General features: G+C 41.1%; 1 protein-coding gene across 4 annotated transcripts in view; it reads right to left on the bottom strand.

Annotated features, from left to right (window-relative positions):
* CRTC2 (CREB regulated transcription coactivator 2) overlaps positions 1 to 16,718 on the bottom strand; it is a 181,057-nt gene that overhangs the window by 120,451 nt on the left and 43,888 nt on the right. For 2 of the 4 annotated variants that reach the window (XM_085637956.1, XM_085637954.1), the window contains exons 3-6: positions 13,042 to 13,158; positions 11,952 to 12,013; positions 8,462 to 8,530; positions 1,949 to 2,052 (exon numbers count right to left, since the gene is read on the bottom strand). In XM_085637956.1, the coding sequence (XP_085494082.1) occupies positions 1,949 to 2,052; positions 8,462 to 8,530; positions 11,952 to 12,013; positions 13,042 to 13,158 (352 nt within the window). The remainder of the gene's footprint in view (positions 1 to 1,948; positions 2,053 to 8,461; positions 8,531 to 11,951; positions 12,014 to 13,041; positions 13,159 to 16,718) is intronic. The other 2 variants (XM_085637957.1, XM_085637955.1) reach the window with 1 other exon arrangement.

The raw sequence follows: 16,718 nt of genomic DNA, 5'->3' as shown, positions 1-16,718 counted from the left end.
AGGACCAACTTTGAGATGCTTATGGCAGCTCCCTCTCTGGAAAAGCATAAAGGGCAAAAACATGATGGACTGGAATACAGTCCAAGCAACTGCTAGTAGCTGAGACTTTTGCTAACATTCCACTCATCACAGTTGTGCTTCAACATGACACCCTAAGTGTGAAGAGTACCCACAGATATGGGTCAAATGTACATTGTGCCACGGCACTCAAACTGTACCTCACTGATTAGGCCCAACAAGGTCAAAACTGTTTTGTGATAGCTCATGTTTCGGTCTAGAGATGACCTTGCTTCACAGATTGTGTTGGACTTTTCCTAATCGAGCAGTACTATGTCTGAGTTGCGTATGGCTTGTGTGAAATAGAGGGCAGAGAGAAATAGAGTGAAATGCGAAGTGAGCAAGCGCCAGTGGCTAAGACATTTGCCATCAATCGCCTCTGTGTTTTAAGTGTGATGCTTTAAGGGCAAACAGTGTGCCCAGTCTTGGGATCCGGGATATAAGGAGCAGCAAGAAAGTTTTGTGACTAAGACAAAACATTTCCCCCCCATAACAGCACCATTTGGGATTCATTATATAAAATAAAAATGGATACGGCATGACTAGACACTAAATGTGAAAACTTCTGTGAAACAGCCACTGGCAGGCCAAGTGCTTCAGTGTGAGGACAGAGTGCTAAGAATCAACAACGTATTAAGGGTAGAAATGCTGGACAGCTTGAGGCACCCTAACCTTTGGTTTCAAAGCATGTCAGAAGCAAAGGAAAAAATCCCCTTATACCTGACCTGGTCAAATCCTTGTGAGACACAGATGTGCAGGGGAAGTGAGAGGAACCAAAGATGGATATGGGCTGAAAAACAAGCCCTACAAGAATAAACAGCGAGAGACATGAGTAATAATGGTGGTGTTCACCCATCCTAAGCTGCAGTAGACTTGGGGAGGGGGGGGGGGGGGACTCACTGTAAAATGTAAATCGAGAAGAAACTAATCCTATACACAGACAATATAGTACAGAGCAGAGTCTTAAAGCATTGGAGCAGTTAATTCGTAATTTTTCTGACAACACCATTAACAGGGAAAAGTCAAACTATTACGTGGAACATGGTATATCATTTCTACTCAATTAAAAACAGAAGGAGATATTTGGATCTGGTCACAGTTTCTGGAACAGGGAATTCATTACTGTAAAACCCCTGTCAAGACTATTGAGATTTAAAAAAAAAAAAAAAAAGAAATAAAATTGTGTTCCAAATCGAATGAAAATATTAGCAAATGAGGCAATATTGTAGGATGGGATCTTTGCCATAAGGCGCTAAGAAAAAATGAAATCATGCTATATGGAATCATATTGGGAACATGCAATTGATTCACTTTACTCCAAAGAGAACATTAATCGACATTTTTCTCTTTTTCATCCTTTTGTGGGCGGGTGGGACTGGGGAATAAGGAGGGAAGCTTGAAATTTCACCTTTGTCGAGGGAACATGGGATGGCTATTCTTTTTATTTATGATAAGCCTATATGTGTCTTGACAAACAGCTCCCTTGTTGATGTATAGATAATTAAAAGGAGCATGTGATGAGGTTCAAGCCCAGGCACCACATGGATAACCAGCTGAGGTGCCACAACATCTCCATGTATAGTCCTTGTAGGGTTTGAAGCCGGACGGTGTAGATGGAAGTGTGACTGAAAATAGCCAAACACAAGCAAAGACCAAATGTGACTTATGCGTAACCTACAAAAAATGAACTGAGGTAAGGTGGCAAGCGCAACTAAATAGCTACAGCGAGAACATAACGTCCAGTAACAGTGCTGCTGCTGTCGCGGTGACAAAGTTGCATGACCTGCTCCAAAGCCAGTCTCTGCCTAGAGATATTTCAAAAGTTGAGAGGAAATCTCTCACAAACATAATTTTACGGTCATTAAGAATATGGGAGCAAGTGTCAACTCACCACTCTTCCGGCCTGGAGGGGTTGCTCCTTGAGCAGAGCCGTGGTACACATCTTGGGGACCAGGATTCATCACGCTTGTGTGGAGTGCGGAGTCAGAATTTGTTCTAGATTAAATTAAAGACATTAATTAGAAACCAAAATGGTGGCCTTGAGACATACGAGTAAACAATCACACTAGAATATTTTAGTAACATAACACTTACATTTCAAAGGTTGGAAACATACAATTCACAAGCCTGAGACCCTTTTCCACCACATTTGGACCCAATATCCCATTGCAGATAGGCAAATAATAATCCAGGTCCAGGTATTGAGCTTCAAAAGATATTGTGAGCGTATTTCGGGTTGTATGTCCGTGTTGCAACAAGGACATTTTAAGCATAAGGAACTCTATTCAAACTTTAGGCAGAGACGGTTTACTGTAAAGGAATCTTCCCACCGGTCCAAGGTGTCTAGTAGAGGGTTTCGGTTAACTGCCATATTAAAGTCATTTTCTGCACCTGCTCCGTTTCGGATGCACTGGTATGTTGTAAAGACAACCTTAAACACTAAACACACCACATTATCAATTGTGCAGTAGTGGCGGGGTTCACACTCCACACCTGTAATAACCTGTAGCGTGCATGAGAACTGGACTCTTTACTTGTGTTGATACACTGTCTGTTTTATCCACAGTCTGTGAGCACTATTTTCTTTAATGATTTTCCTCTATTCCACCCACGATGTGCTTTCCTACAACACCGTACGCCACCCGCTTTTATATCTTTATTAGATATGGTGGCTGGTCCACTATAACTATAGGTGCAGCGCTTTTTAATTCTTTTTTTTTTTTTTTTTATTCGCCAACGGGGTCTGCATTAACTATAGCGACCATGCTCTGGAACCTTTGCTTTTTGTTTTGGGGTGCAAGCACCCCATACCGTGCTTTCACTTTAATGGTGGCCGTGCCCCTTTCTTTAGATGCTGCTTGCAAAATTCAGTTTACAGTGAGCCACGTCTTTAGAAAGGGGCACGGATGCCTTTAAAGTGAAAGCACGGCATGGGACGAGTTTACAAAAAAAAAAAAAAAAAAACATTTGTTTGTGAACTTTTTGTAAAAACGCCCCATGCTGCCCTTTTACTTTAATGGCGGCCGCGCCCTTTTCTTCAGACATGGCTCGCTGTAAGCTCCATACAGCGAGCAGTATCTAAAGAAAGGGGCGTAAACACCATTAAAGTGGTCTCGCATGTGCGAGAGATTGAGCTATTGCCATTTTAACTTCTTCAGCGCTCATGACGGAGCCACTCCGTCATGAGCCACGGTTGCCGTGTGCTCATGACCGAGCGGTTCCGTCATGCCGCGGCCGTTGGCGGCCGCTTCGCCCACGCGGCGCTGTTTCCCCGCCTGTGCGGGGGGACAATGCAACTGGGCGGAGTCATGACGGAACCACTCCGTCATGAGCACAGCTCAACCGTGGCTCATGACGGAGTGGCTCCGTCATGAGCACAGCGCCACCGCGCTGCCCCCCCCCACACCCCCCAGCGCTGCGGCGGAATTCCCGCCGCAGCGAAGGGGTTAAATGACAATGCCTTTTATTTATGTGTTGGTTTTCAAAACACATAAATAAAAGGCATTGTCATTTAAAATGCCAATAGCTTACACGCTTGCAAATGCGAGACCTATTGCATTGCAAATGCATGTTATCAATTGCTTTCAGACTGTGTTAAATGGAAGCAAGGAGCTTCTGTGCAGGGTTCAGGCAAAGGGAGGGGTGTGGGGAGAGCAAGGGAGAGAAGGTAAAGAGATCACAAAAATAAGTTGGCATGTCCAGGGGACAAGGCATGGCTGCTATTGAGTACAAAGCCTAAAGTAATTCAATTTTACCATACTGGGTTTACTGCTAGTAATACCAGGTCCAGAGTTGTAGCCCCAGGAAAATCAGATGTGAAAACACTGGACCATACGCGACTGGGCAGACCGGGATTCCATAGAGAAACTCTGCTCTGCCCGACTTAATAAAGTCCCTTGTGCATGTCTGTGTTCTTTATGTATACTTTTGGGTGTATCATTCAAATTTTCTCAGATACCACAGGAAAGTCTAAATCAACCAATGCATGTACTTAAAGAACACTCCTGAAACTTTAAACCAATGCTACAGTCAAAAATCCTCTCTCTCATACACATCGGAAGAAAGCTCCTTTCCTACCTTGCTTCACACTATATAGCTAAGACTGCACATGTTTTTTTCCTTTCCAAGTCCATCCCAGTAAACTCCAAAACCCTCCTCGGATATCCCAACTGTTCTGGCTCTTCATAACAACACAACATCTTTTAAATCTACAAGGCGCTTTTGGTTCAATCTTCTTTCTTGCTCTTGAGATGTCATCCCTGTCTCTCTCTCTCTAATCCTTGTTGTGGGTAGAGGCTACATGTCCCACACCCTCACAGTGGAGGACAAACGCAAACTAATTCAGGATGACGTGAAGTTCAGACATGGAGGTGATGCTGGACATCACGCGAGTGGGGATTAGGGCTGTATGTGAAAGAGGAGGTGGGGGAAGAGCTGTAAAAGCTCAGACACTGAGGCAATACAGTTACACCAGGTGAACTGAGATCTGGGGAGCCTATGTGAAAGGCTGGTGATGAGGTTCCAGTGCTGATGGGTTTGGGCTCTGGTTATAAGAAAAATAAATTTTGAAGGTTGGATTGCTTAAATGTATTTCACCCACTTTCATTACCAGAAAAAGTCCAAAGCTGAATCGCATATTGTTGGCCCCGGACTGTAATGGCACAGTAAGCAAATAAAGACACACCAAAAAGTGGAAGCTGCCCATAGTAATTACCAGTGGTTGAGGGTAATTCAAGCATTCCAGCCATCATTTTCTATTCTGCAGTGACATACTATAGGTGTGAGAATATGATCAAACGTCTCCTACTCACTGTACCACTGAACTCAACCAACACCTCACTGATTAGTCTCAATACGACAGAATCTGGTATGGTGTTGCCTGAGTTTCCCTTCGGACAAGACTTGGCCTTGTAGTTTGGGTCAGACTGCTCCAATAGGGAAGTGATGAACAGAGTATAAGAAAGGTCGCTGTTTTTGGTGGCAAGCAAGCAAAATGAATGATGGACTTAAGTGTAGCCCACAATAATCAAATACCAATGTCGATGTTTAATTCAAGCATAATACCCACCCCTTTTTCTTATACTTTAGTTATTCTCTTACCAGAAAGGCCAGAGTAAGTAAATGTCTCTTTGCTGTGTCTCACTGTATACATGGGGTGTTTTAGCCGCAGTGCTTAGCACTGTGGCAGCTTACATTAAAAAACCTTGATGTGAATGGACTAAGTTCTGGAGCTCTGCACCAAAAGGCACTCCGCTCTATTTGGAGTAGCGCAGGGTCAGTCAGTCTGGAGCTCTGCCAGCTTAGACAATGCCATCACGATCTTTTTTATTAATCCACTATCAGAACCTGATTATGTTCTCCTGTATTCCCTCCTTTCTAGCTCAACCTACTTATCACACTCTCTTTACCTTTATTTTGAAACTAACACAGGTCTGAAATTTTACCTCTAACCTGTGTCTGCATGTCATTTAGTTTCCTTTGGCAGGTCTTCTGAGGTGTCAGAAAAGCAGCACAGTTGTGCTATATACAGAAGCAGGACCAAATAAGAAGTCTTACTCACATCATGTGTCAGTGGGTTTTATTTAGACTATTGTAAAGAAAAATTGCTATTGCACTTAAAAACACAACTATCCCATATATTTTGTCTTTACGGTGCTTCACAGAAACCCTTTATTTGGTGCATGCTTAGAGCCGTACTCCTTCAAAGAGGAGTATGTGAAGTGCTTACCCACAAAAAAAATATGAGGTGGGAATTTGCAAGCAAATAACAGATTTTTCTTTATAGACAGGAAAGGTGCAAACATAAAAGCATTTGGGTAAGGTCACTACAATAATTAGGGGGAGAACTTGGGGCAGGCCTAAAACCTCATTTTGTGAATATTCTGAGAGTACTACCAAATCCAAAGTGTGTGTGATGTATGAATTCATTTTAGCACAAGGAGGGTATGGGAGGTGGGAAACGTTCTTAAAAGAACTGGTCTTACAGCTTGGTTTTTGTTTCAGAATCATGTTTAACTTTTTTCTATCATTTGCTGCTTTGGTCAAGAGGTTTTAAACCTCTCTGAAGAACAACCTGTGAACTTGAACTGTGGACTGTTGTACAAGTCTGCATCTAGACTCATAACATGACCAGAAGCACAGAATCTTCTTGTATTTAACACCATTTTAACAATGTTTTGGCAAGAGATCAATCCTAAGGAATTGAGTGGTTCTTCTCTTTATGGGAAGTAAGGATGGGATGCACGTTAGAGCATATCAGGCAACAAGTTGTCAAAGCAGTATTACAGCAAATAAACCTCTTTCACAACTTAGATCTTCTATAGGGTGTCATTTGTTGCACTCATTATTAAGCAGTTACATATGTAGGCAGAAGTTGGCTAAGAGATGAAATTACCCCCAGAACAGATTTTCCATTTTCTTTAATTTAACCTTCTGTGAAGCAAGTGAATTGAACAAGTACTGCCTAATTAAGATGTGTACAAACCGCTGTATGGCACCTTGAAGATGGCAGCTACCAAAATGTCTAACAAGAGGAGTGCGGTTGTCTTCCCCCGCAAGGAGGGGGCTTTGATGTAGAAGACTATTTTTAAACTAATATGCCCACTTCAACCTTCATAATAGGTCATGAATTTTTCTGAACTGACTGCATGTGTGTGGGCAAGTGTTTAGTACTAGGTGCAGGCTTATGAAAAACATAGAACACGTGCAGCAAAACAGAACTATCAATTTAAAAAACAAAAATAGATCAACTTTAGACATAAATAAGCATATAATCTGTGGGATACTGAAAGGTTGATGTATGCCTTCAAGTAGCAACAGCCTAACCAAAAAGCGGTGGTATTTGCCACAATTTAAATGTATTTCCCCCAAAGTAATCTAAGTCACACTGCTGAGGGGTTGCAAATGTAGGCTTGTAAGTAGAGATTTTAGAAAATTCAGCACCGAAGAAGCAGACTGTCCAACACAAGGAATATGATTTCTAGTCTTTCAGGGGCGAGATTGTTGGTGGAAACCTGAATCAAGCGGGTGTGCCACGTGTACTGGACATTAGGATAGGTAAGTGGACTATTTCTGATGGATATGAAAGTCATATATTAATTAAATAGAGTGCGCTAAGTAACATATACCTCTCAAGAACAGGGAAAAGCTCTTTGCTTGAGCTAACTTACAACTCAGTTTTGACTTTGTAGCCTTTAATGTTTGCTTATGACTGTGGTGCTTGTTCTTCGTATCAAAACTGTCAGAGCTTACACAGTGGGAGTACCAACCATGAGAATGACTGGGTCCAACTGTAAGGAAAACATTGTAACAGTGAATTAAGTTTCCGCTAGTTCAATGCCATCTATAATGCCCAGATGTAGCTTCACTCTTCAGGGAGTAATTCAACTAGAAAAAATATTTTTCCCATATTCCTGTCACATCTTCTCATTAGAGCTGAGACACTGGTTATCAACGACGAAAAATGCAGCTGTAGTAACGTCTCTGCTCCAAGCATGGAGACAAGTCCTATCCTCTGGCAGCAGGCAGAGCGGACACTTCCTGGTCAAAGAACTGCACCTGGCAAACTAGACATAACACAAATCAAGCGCTCTATCAAGTATGATGGTTCTAGAGTCCATCTTGATTTCAGTGACCAGGGCAACACAGTTCTAGTTCCTGGAGCCAACAATTTATGTATGGACCGTTATGTTGTTATCAGAAAGTTCTTACATCACCTCCTTGGCCAAACATATGTTAATCAGTGTCACCGATGTTGTGATTTGAAGAGATACATTTTATTACTGTCTTGGAGTGTTCTGTCAGATCTCTACATAAAGGATTTTTGTGAGGTGTTGTGCCCTATCATCACAAATATGGTTAATAAATTAATGTACCTTATCACATTTATGGTGAATATCAGGTGTTGCCTGCAATTACCAAATGTACACTAAGCAAAGGGTATTATATCTGACCACTAGGTGTATGGTGAGCTCAACCACCATAGGTAAAGTTTTAGATGTACCTGAATACATAAGCAAGAGAGAGAATGTAAGCTGTTGGGGTATTCTACCACTTCTGCTATGTGTGAGAACGTGTGCCTTATAAACACTGATTTTTTTCTGAGTTTGATGCTGTAATGAAGATTTGTAGGTTTAAAGTGAATTCCAAGTTAAAACCTAGAACAAAACAGTTTCACTAATCACTTTAAAATCCAATGAACTTTGAGGTTAAATGAATACGGCCGGTTCTGTAAAGCAAGGACTTTCTAAAGATTATATCATTAAGGAGCTGCCTCTGTACATTCAGAGCATGCTCCATAAAGAGCTCATTTAGGAGGATTGGTAAGCATCAGAGAAGCCACTCATGAGATATACATCCCCAAAAAGTGCAAAAGAGAAAAGAAAGCAAATAAATATGGGTTCACCTGTTGAGTGCAGACGGCAGCCTAAACAACTGTCCTTTCTCCATCGGAAAGTTACCCCAGGGCATATTCCTTCATAATAAAAAACAGCATCATTACTTTAGGGGCCTGACTGTGGAGGGGTGAAGGACCCCGAAAGGGTAGCCGAAAGTGCATCAGTAACTTAAAAGAGGTCAGAGACAGATAAAGACCAAGATGAAGAGGAAAAGCGTGGAGTAGGAGGAGGCTGGTTCTAAGGTATTCCACACTTCCTTCTCTGCTTATTCTGCCACTGCGTCCACTCCCTTAACTGTACAGAGCTTAACCTAAGGATGATACTTCCCTGCCCACCTGGAAAAGGCAAGGCAGGTACCCTCAAACAGGTAAGAAACACAAAGGTAGGGTCTCCAAATTAAGGACATCCCAAATTGGTCAGCATCATCTTTTCTGAAGACACCAAATGATCTGCCTACATTAATGGCAAACTAAGTTTATGCTGACCAGACACAACAAAACAGGCATATAGAAGGGTATTTTAATAGGCTAGCTCACCAGTGCTCTAAAAGAGCATCTAAACAAGATATTGGAATTAGTAGTGAGATACAATTTCTAAATCAGCAGTTTGTAAAGGACAGCTCTGAGGAAGTGAATACTTACCACTAAGGCTGCAATCCATTAATCTACGGCCTATGCAGGACTTCAACAGTTGGATATTGTCCTGAAGGTGGTAGGAACCGAAGCAAACACATTTAAAAAAAGTACTACGAAGTGGGTGGTTCACTGCTCTTCTACAATTTGCCTGCTCAAACAATTACTGCTTCCAATAGTTTTCAACCTCAGATTGGGTTGGCAAACTTCAGAAAGAGAGCCGTGGCATATTCTGAAAAGCCTGTAGGAAGGCTAAGGAGTTCTGTAGCATGTGGAGCCAAGCCAGTTTTTGAAAAGTTATCACAAATGATCATTTTGTAATATTTGGGGGTAGAGCCAACTTCTCATGAGTGGCTATTTTAGTAGCAAACTTTTATCATGATCGAATAACTACTCCTAGTATCCAATCTACATATAATCTCTTCTTGTTTTTAAAATATTTACTCTAGTTAGCAGGGCCGCACATGTTTTTTTATACTGGAATAAAAGGTACAGGCTCTTTGGCTATTTCAGGGAGAGAAACGTATTCACTATTAATGACATCATGTTGGTCTCTAAACAATATTAGGTACAGTATTCTCACACAATTGTGAAAATGTAACATCATTTTTGCACAATTATGAAACTTGATTATATAAGTATTTATATCCTGATTTTGTAATGAGATTGGATTATCATTTTTGTGGAAGAATGATCAAATTCTGATATGTAAATTACTTCACACAAAACGTAGTTCCTTTTGAATGCTTTATTGGATTCATTCTTATTATCTTGTGTTACATTAAAATCTTACTCTTCCTAACAAATGTAATTTAGATCCTAAATACACTGAGCTCTTTTTTATTTTCACACTAAAACTTTCCTTACTTTTATCTTGTGAACTTAGATAGGCCCTGATATTTCCTGGCATTTTCTGAGATATACAAAAGTCCTTATTTTGGGATGAATGAAAAGCTTCATGAATGTTATACACCAGCTTAGAGTTATCTTACTTTTGCAAAATTATGATGATAAAATCTGTACATTGAAAACCAGGGGTGTGCAACTTTGACTTCATGCCAGAGACTGTATGTACATTTTTTAAGTGGACAGCTTACAAGAAATGGCCTTGATCCCCTTTTCAAGGATCTATGTGGAAAGCACCTGCGAACCGGGGTCTTCCCAATGTATTATAAAGTGATTACTTATCTGTCTTCGCCATGTATACTTCTTTAATTTCAGGCTTTAGTTGTGGTGCTGCTACCGACATACATTTGGCAGCTCTTAAATAATTTTTTGCTTACTTTGATATCCAAACTCTTCTTTAAGTTGATAAATTCCATTCATCTGCATATGCTCTGTCTTTATATTTCAATATGAGAACAGCTTAATATTCATTGGATTTAAATAACACAGAAGTTGCACAAAGTTGAAAATGCAGTTTATGTACAATAACTGATCTCAGTTTTATTCGGGTTTATTGCTTATTCCAAATGCAAGGCATTAGCATCAGATCAGACACCTTATCTGCTAAATAGATTTGAACTTTAAGCTTGTTCACCTCATCAACATATTGAGTGGATAAACGTCTTTTTTCTACAAATCTTAAGGCAGACACACAGTGCTTGACTCCTGTTTTAACAAAAGCAAAGGAGACAGCACTTGTATTCCTAATAATAGGTAGAGGAAGATAGTCGGAAGGTGTGAAAAGCTGCTGCAGCCTCACATGACAGGGAGGCTTAAAATAGTTCTTATTTTAAATAGCCATGTAACTGTGAAACTTTTGAGAGCTACAGATTCACTACTATTTAACCTTAATGTGATTTAATAGTACACAGTTGATTCAGTATTTCTCCCACTTTGATGCACTTGGGTCATCTAAATGTATTTATTCTAGCCATTTTCCTCCATTAAATGTTAGTCCAACAAGTTTTATGTTCAGTCCTTTTCGCTATTCTAAATGAAGCACTAAGGTTTGCTATACACTACAAAGGGAGTTCACTTTGTGAGACTTAATGGGAGATGACTGTACAACTAGCTCGCTTTAATCCAAGGTTTTAATGTGGGTGCAAAGGATTTTAGACTCAACCGAAGCTCAGTGTCCTTGGCAGGGTCAGAATATCCAAATAAGTAATCATTGCCTATTTTAAGCAGGTGCAGATCCTTAAAGGAAAAAGACCAATAACTGGGAAGTAGTGCTTTGGGACCAGACTCTACGACAACGAGAGGGCCACTATTTTGTAGGATTTCACTAATAAATGGGTCTGTGAAAGTACAAGGAAGTCTAATACTGTTGTATTGCAGACAAGGCTATTTATGATCACATGCAAAGTGGCCATTCAGCCTGGCTGCTGCGTATTAAAAGATATAGGCAGGTACTCCTCAGTCAACATGGCGTGAGCTCGTCAGAGCTTTGCTCGGTTCATTGCAACTGGCATTGTGTTTATCCTTCCAATGAATACCACTCATTACTCTGAGGCGCTTTGGGTGTCACTTCCTACAAAGACTAGATCACTTAAAAATATCCCTGAGATTATCTCATTTGCCAACCCAATGTTATGAGCTAATCATCACTAAACAATCTAAGGCCCGGCCTCCTCTCCCCCAAAGCGCTGTAGAGATTAGAGAAAAGCAGAAACACAAAGATACTGAACATGAGACACACAAATCTGACCAGCCAAAACAATATGCAGAGAACCATAGATGAGAAAGTGAAATAAAGATGCTATTGCCAGCAGCAGGAGGCACTATAGACACTTCTCGGCTATTGCACTTCACTCTGATTCAAGGTCAGAAGAGGAGCAAAATGTGCATGAAAGACAGTTTCACATGAAAAGGAAGCCAAGAGCAGGCAAATGAGGCTCTTCCAGAGGTGGTTGGTTTTTACCTCCTCCAGCTTGGCTCTGGAGGCGGTGAAAGGTAGGCCGAGCTGTATGGAGAACTGTCGATGTGAGCAAAAAAAGTTAAGGAATGATTTAGAGAAAAATACATTTGTAGGCAAAGAGTACAGAGCAGCGAAAACATGTGTGTGTACAGGTGTGAGGTGTTGAAGGGTTTACCAATGGAACAGTATCGCCAGGATTTTGTCCAGGACTCAAAACTGCTCTTTTCCATAATCATTTGTTCAAGTATCAACAACTCATTCAGAAGCTGAATGTGGAGCACCAGGAGAGGATTCTTTGAGCTAGCAGGCTGAAATGGCTCCTGGGAGGTACGCTTCTTTCATAAAACGATTTTATTTCCATGCAAGGGAGATGTAGGTGAATGTTTAAGGTCAGCCCGGGAGAGGGAATGGGGTAACAAGGGAATCTCTGGGCACATAGTGGAAGCACAAACGTCAAGGAGATTTTAGTTTAGACCCAGGATTCAAGAACAGGAAGGATCACATGGCATGCTGTAACCAAGATAGGGCCACACGTGCAAAGCCCTACAGACACCATGTCACACAGGCCAGACTGTAACTCAGGCCTGGCTCTGACTCAGAAATTGTCACAAAGACCAGGAGTCTACACCTGAAGGAGTTACAAAGGGGAGACTCCAGCAAAGGGAGAGTTCCAGGAAGTGGCATCAAGACGAGGTGTTAATCTTGGAAGATTAAGTTATGACCTCATCCTTGAATGGCCAGACCCTAGCCTTGGGAGAATCATAACAGTATTACTCTGACAAAGGAATGGTCACACAGCATCAGCCCTGATCAACTAAGAGCCATAGAAGACAGGCATCAAACAACTATTTAAAAAAAAAAACAACAAAAAAAACACGTAATATTTAGGGGTAACAAACAAAAGGCTCAAACTTAGAAAGAATAATAAATCCAGCTGTAAGGCAGAAGGGTAAGGGTGTAACCCAGAGAGGAGCAGAAAGAGTCCAGCCCCCACTGCCAAAGGTTACTGCCCCAGACAGATGCAATATGCTACTGAAACAATAACCCAGTGAGTCAAGGCTAAACCGAAAACGTTAGTATAAGCAAAGGATATCTGGCGCATATATCTCCGGAGAGGAGACATCATCCGCCGGGGATCTCTATGTACTCTTTCCACAAGACCATGGTGTCGCGTGCTGCGTGTTGAATCCAGAGGTGAGTGCAGAGGGCCCTAAAAGAAAATGAAACATTAAGATTTAGCAAGCACTAGCAGTAGCAAACAATTCAACAAACAGCATCATCAAAGCTACAGAAAGGAAGAAAATGATATCCTTATTCAGGCTCTGCACCAACATCTAGCCATCATCAACAGAGAAATAAGCAGACGTGTAACTCACACATCATGGTTCTCCACTTTCTTCCAAGCTGGTAAAAGAGTGAAATATAACTAAATCACCACCCCCATCCACAATTTCATTCCAACATGCCCAGACAAAATTGTGCAGCAACCAGTACCCGATGTCTGTTCCAACCACACACACATGTAGCTACTGCAAAGACAACAAAAGCTCAAACAAACTCTTGGCCATATCAAAACATGACCCACTGACCCTTAACTGCCAAGGACTACTAACCAGATGGACGAATCAAAATAATGCCCATAGGAACATTAAAAGACCACCATCAACTGACCACAAATCAGCACCCAAAAATGCCACATCAGAGTGCTGCTGACAAACATGAGCATCAGAGAACAACTCCCATTGGTCACCAGTGTAGACAGTGGAGAAGTGCCCCAAAAATATCAACTTTCACAGAAATTTACACAAAAAACTTTCACACACATCAGCACCTCAAACACATTTTGCCATGGACCAACCGCACATTAATGGCAAATCCTACAGGGTGCCAGCCAACAAATGCCACCCCCACAGATTTGCACCATCACTACATTCATCAGAGTGGTAACCAGCAAGTACAAATAGTCACAAAGTAGCACCCAATAAACACTCCTAATTATAGAATCCCCCCACTATTCTCCCACAAAGCAGCAGCAAACAAAGATGATATCCTTTGAGCAGTAAACAGCAAATACCACATTCCACAGCAGGGTGATTTTAATGGTACGGATATTTTATGCTAAGGCCTAGTGTGCTACTGACAGATCGGGTCAAAAAGCAGTAAATGTTGGCCACAATCGCAGGGAAGAGGGAATAGTGATACGTCACTTCACCCTGCATGACACAAAATTATTTCAACTGTTACAGAAATGGATCCATCAAACAGTATCGCCTAGAGTTTTGTCTTTGCATCATTGAGTGCGTTTCCCAAAACATGTATTATCCTATTGGATAGGTTAATAACAACACCATTTTAGGACAAGAAAAAGATTAACCCCTTCGGTGCTCATGACGGAACGGTTCCGTCATGAGCCACGGTTGAGCTGTGCTCATGACGGAACCGTTCCGTCATGACCACGCCCGCGCAAGATTCCGTCAGCACAGCGGCGGAATCTGCGCAGCATGGAAGGGGTTAACAAAGGGCACTTAGACTGAATAGTGCACAAAAATAATCTTTTGTTTGAGTATTATTATTATTTTTTTTAAAACATTTATTTTCCATATTTAGTACTGAGGTGACTTGGTGATGCCTTATATAGTTAGTTGTCCAGGTTATTCACAAGTATGATTATTTAGATTCCTCTTTCATCACTGTGACAGATCTTGACACAGGCTCTCGAGATAGTATACACAACTGATCAAAATGCAGCCAACAAGTGTTTTGCCCCTTTCAATGGCATGTAAGTCTGGGACTTTCTCAAGGCTGTAATGAGGTAACATAATTTAAAAAAACATTTTCAATCTTTTGAATACTGTGAATATTATTATTTAAGGAGCCACACTGAAGGTGAATACACTGCACTTGTGTGAGAACCACGCACACATGCTCCTACGTTTATCTTTGCACTGTGAGAAGAGAATGTGTAGTGTGATGGATAGTAACATCAGATGATAATAATTGACCTGTATTCTATTTATCGGGGTCCCAATTCTTGAAATTGATTGAACTCATCTTGGAGTAATTGCCATTAACCAGCATCTTCAATACAGGAGTCAACAAAGATCACATGCCAAATGGTGACAACCATCACACATAACATGCCCCAGGCCTGTATCTCAAAATAGTCTTTCCCCAAAGAGTGTCATGTATTGAAAATAAACTATTATTGAGAAAAGGCTAATGTACAGACCAAAACCAAGCAGCCTTAACAAGAGCAGTACCCAACAAATATAAAATGCAACAGGGAAGCTGTCAACAAATATCATACTGAATAGAGAAGCAACAAGCTTTTTTCCAGCAGGGCCTGTTCTAGGCTGCTACCTATGAAAACACCAGGAGAATAGAGACAAACTGTGTTTATCAGCAGCAGATGTTGCTCTTACTGCATGGGTAATAATGATAAAATGTCAATTTAGTGAGGCAAAAATCATTGCACCTCCTGGTCTCACAAAGTTGTATACATCAAATACCATTCCTAGCACCAAAATGTATTTGCCGCAATCTGGCAGCCAAAAAAAAGGGTTACTGCATAATACATAGATGCTTGCTCCAAGAGTGGCACAGAAAAATATATCACCTGCAGAGATCAGCAACTAATACACACAACCTTCCAAAAATGTAGCAAGCACCAAATGCCTTGTGACAAAGAGCCCTACCCAACAAACACTAATTATCACAGAGCATCACCCAAACAATAAAATCTGTCCCAGACTAACATTATTTGCCCCACAAAGTGGCACTGACGAAACGCCTTACCCACAAAGGGCACAACTCAAAAAACTCTCTCTAAAATGAGTAGCACTGAAACAAACAGCACATCCCACATCAGAGCAAATTCTAAGGCACTGCAATTCTATTTGGCTGGAGTGAGCTTCACAGGTAGATTGTCCCTAAAAGCAGAAAGGTAGAAAACGTTGTCCTCTTTCATGGAGCAGGAGTTATCGTTAAAATATCTTTGAACCACCCTGTCCCAGAACTGTGTCCATCAAAAACTACCTAAAGCAGCAGTAAACATCAAGCACCACTTGCCACAGAGTAGTGTCTAACACAAGTGTTTGCTTAAAGAACAATCATAAACGAAACCCATCCCACAAAGTTGCCTCTATCAAACAACACCTCCAACAAAGTGATACCTGATGAACACCATTTTCCATAGGGCAGCAAGAAACTCTTACAGCGGCAAAAGCTTTTGAACAAAGAGCGCCAAATACAAAATACCACTGACTTCAGAGTAAAAGAAAGCAAAGATCACCTTTCACAGAGCAGTGAACAACGAGCACTGCTTCCCTCGGAGCAACTTCCAACAAACACCAGTTTTCAGATCAGCATCCACAAAAGCACAGTACTACAAAGTAATAACAATCAAATACATCCGGCCACAAAATATTCAACGAATGTCATGTCTTGCAGAGGGGAACTCAACAGAAAAAACACTTTCAGAGTAGTGAAACTCATCAGCCTCCCACAGACACCCACACAAAACAAACAAAACTACCTACAATTGACCAACTGCTAGATACTCAAAAGAAAACCCAAACAAATACTGCCTCTCAATGAAAGACAAGTGAAAAATACCCCCAACTACCAAAAACAAAAATCCTATAAAAGCTACCTCTCAAAATAAAATCATCCATCAGGAAGTATTTTTCACTCAGTAGCACCAGAGACAACTATAACATATTGTACGTTATATCAGTTTAAGAAGATATGATTTACAGAAAGTCATAACCA

This window comes from Triturus cristatus, chromosome 12 (assembly GCF_964204655.1).
Source record: "Triturus cristatus chromosome 12, aTriCri1.1, whole genome shotgun sequence".
In the NCBI taxonomy this organism is placed as follows: Eukaryota; Metazoa; Chordata; class Amphibia; order Caudata; family Salamandridae; genus Triturus; species Triturus cristatus.
The sequence above is the reverse complement of the archived record's forward strand: the minus strand, read 5'-3'. Positions and strand labels throughout refer to the sequence as shown.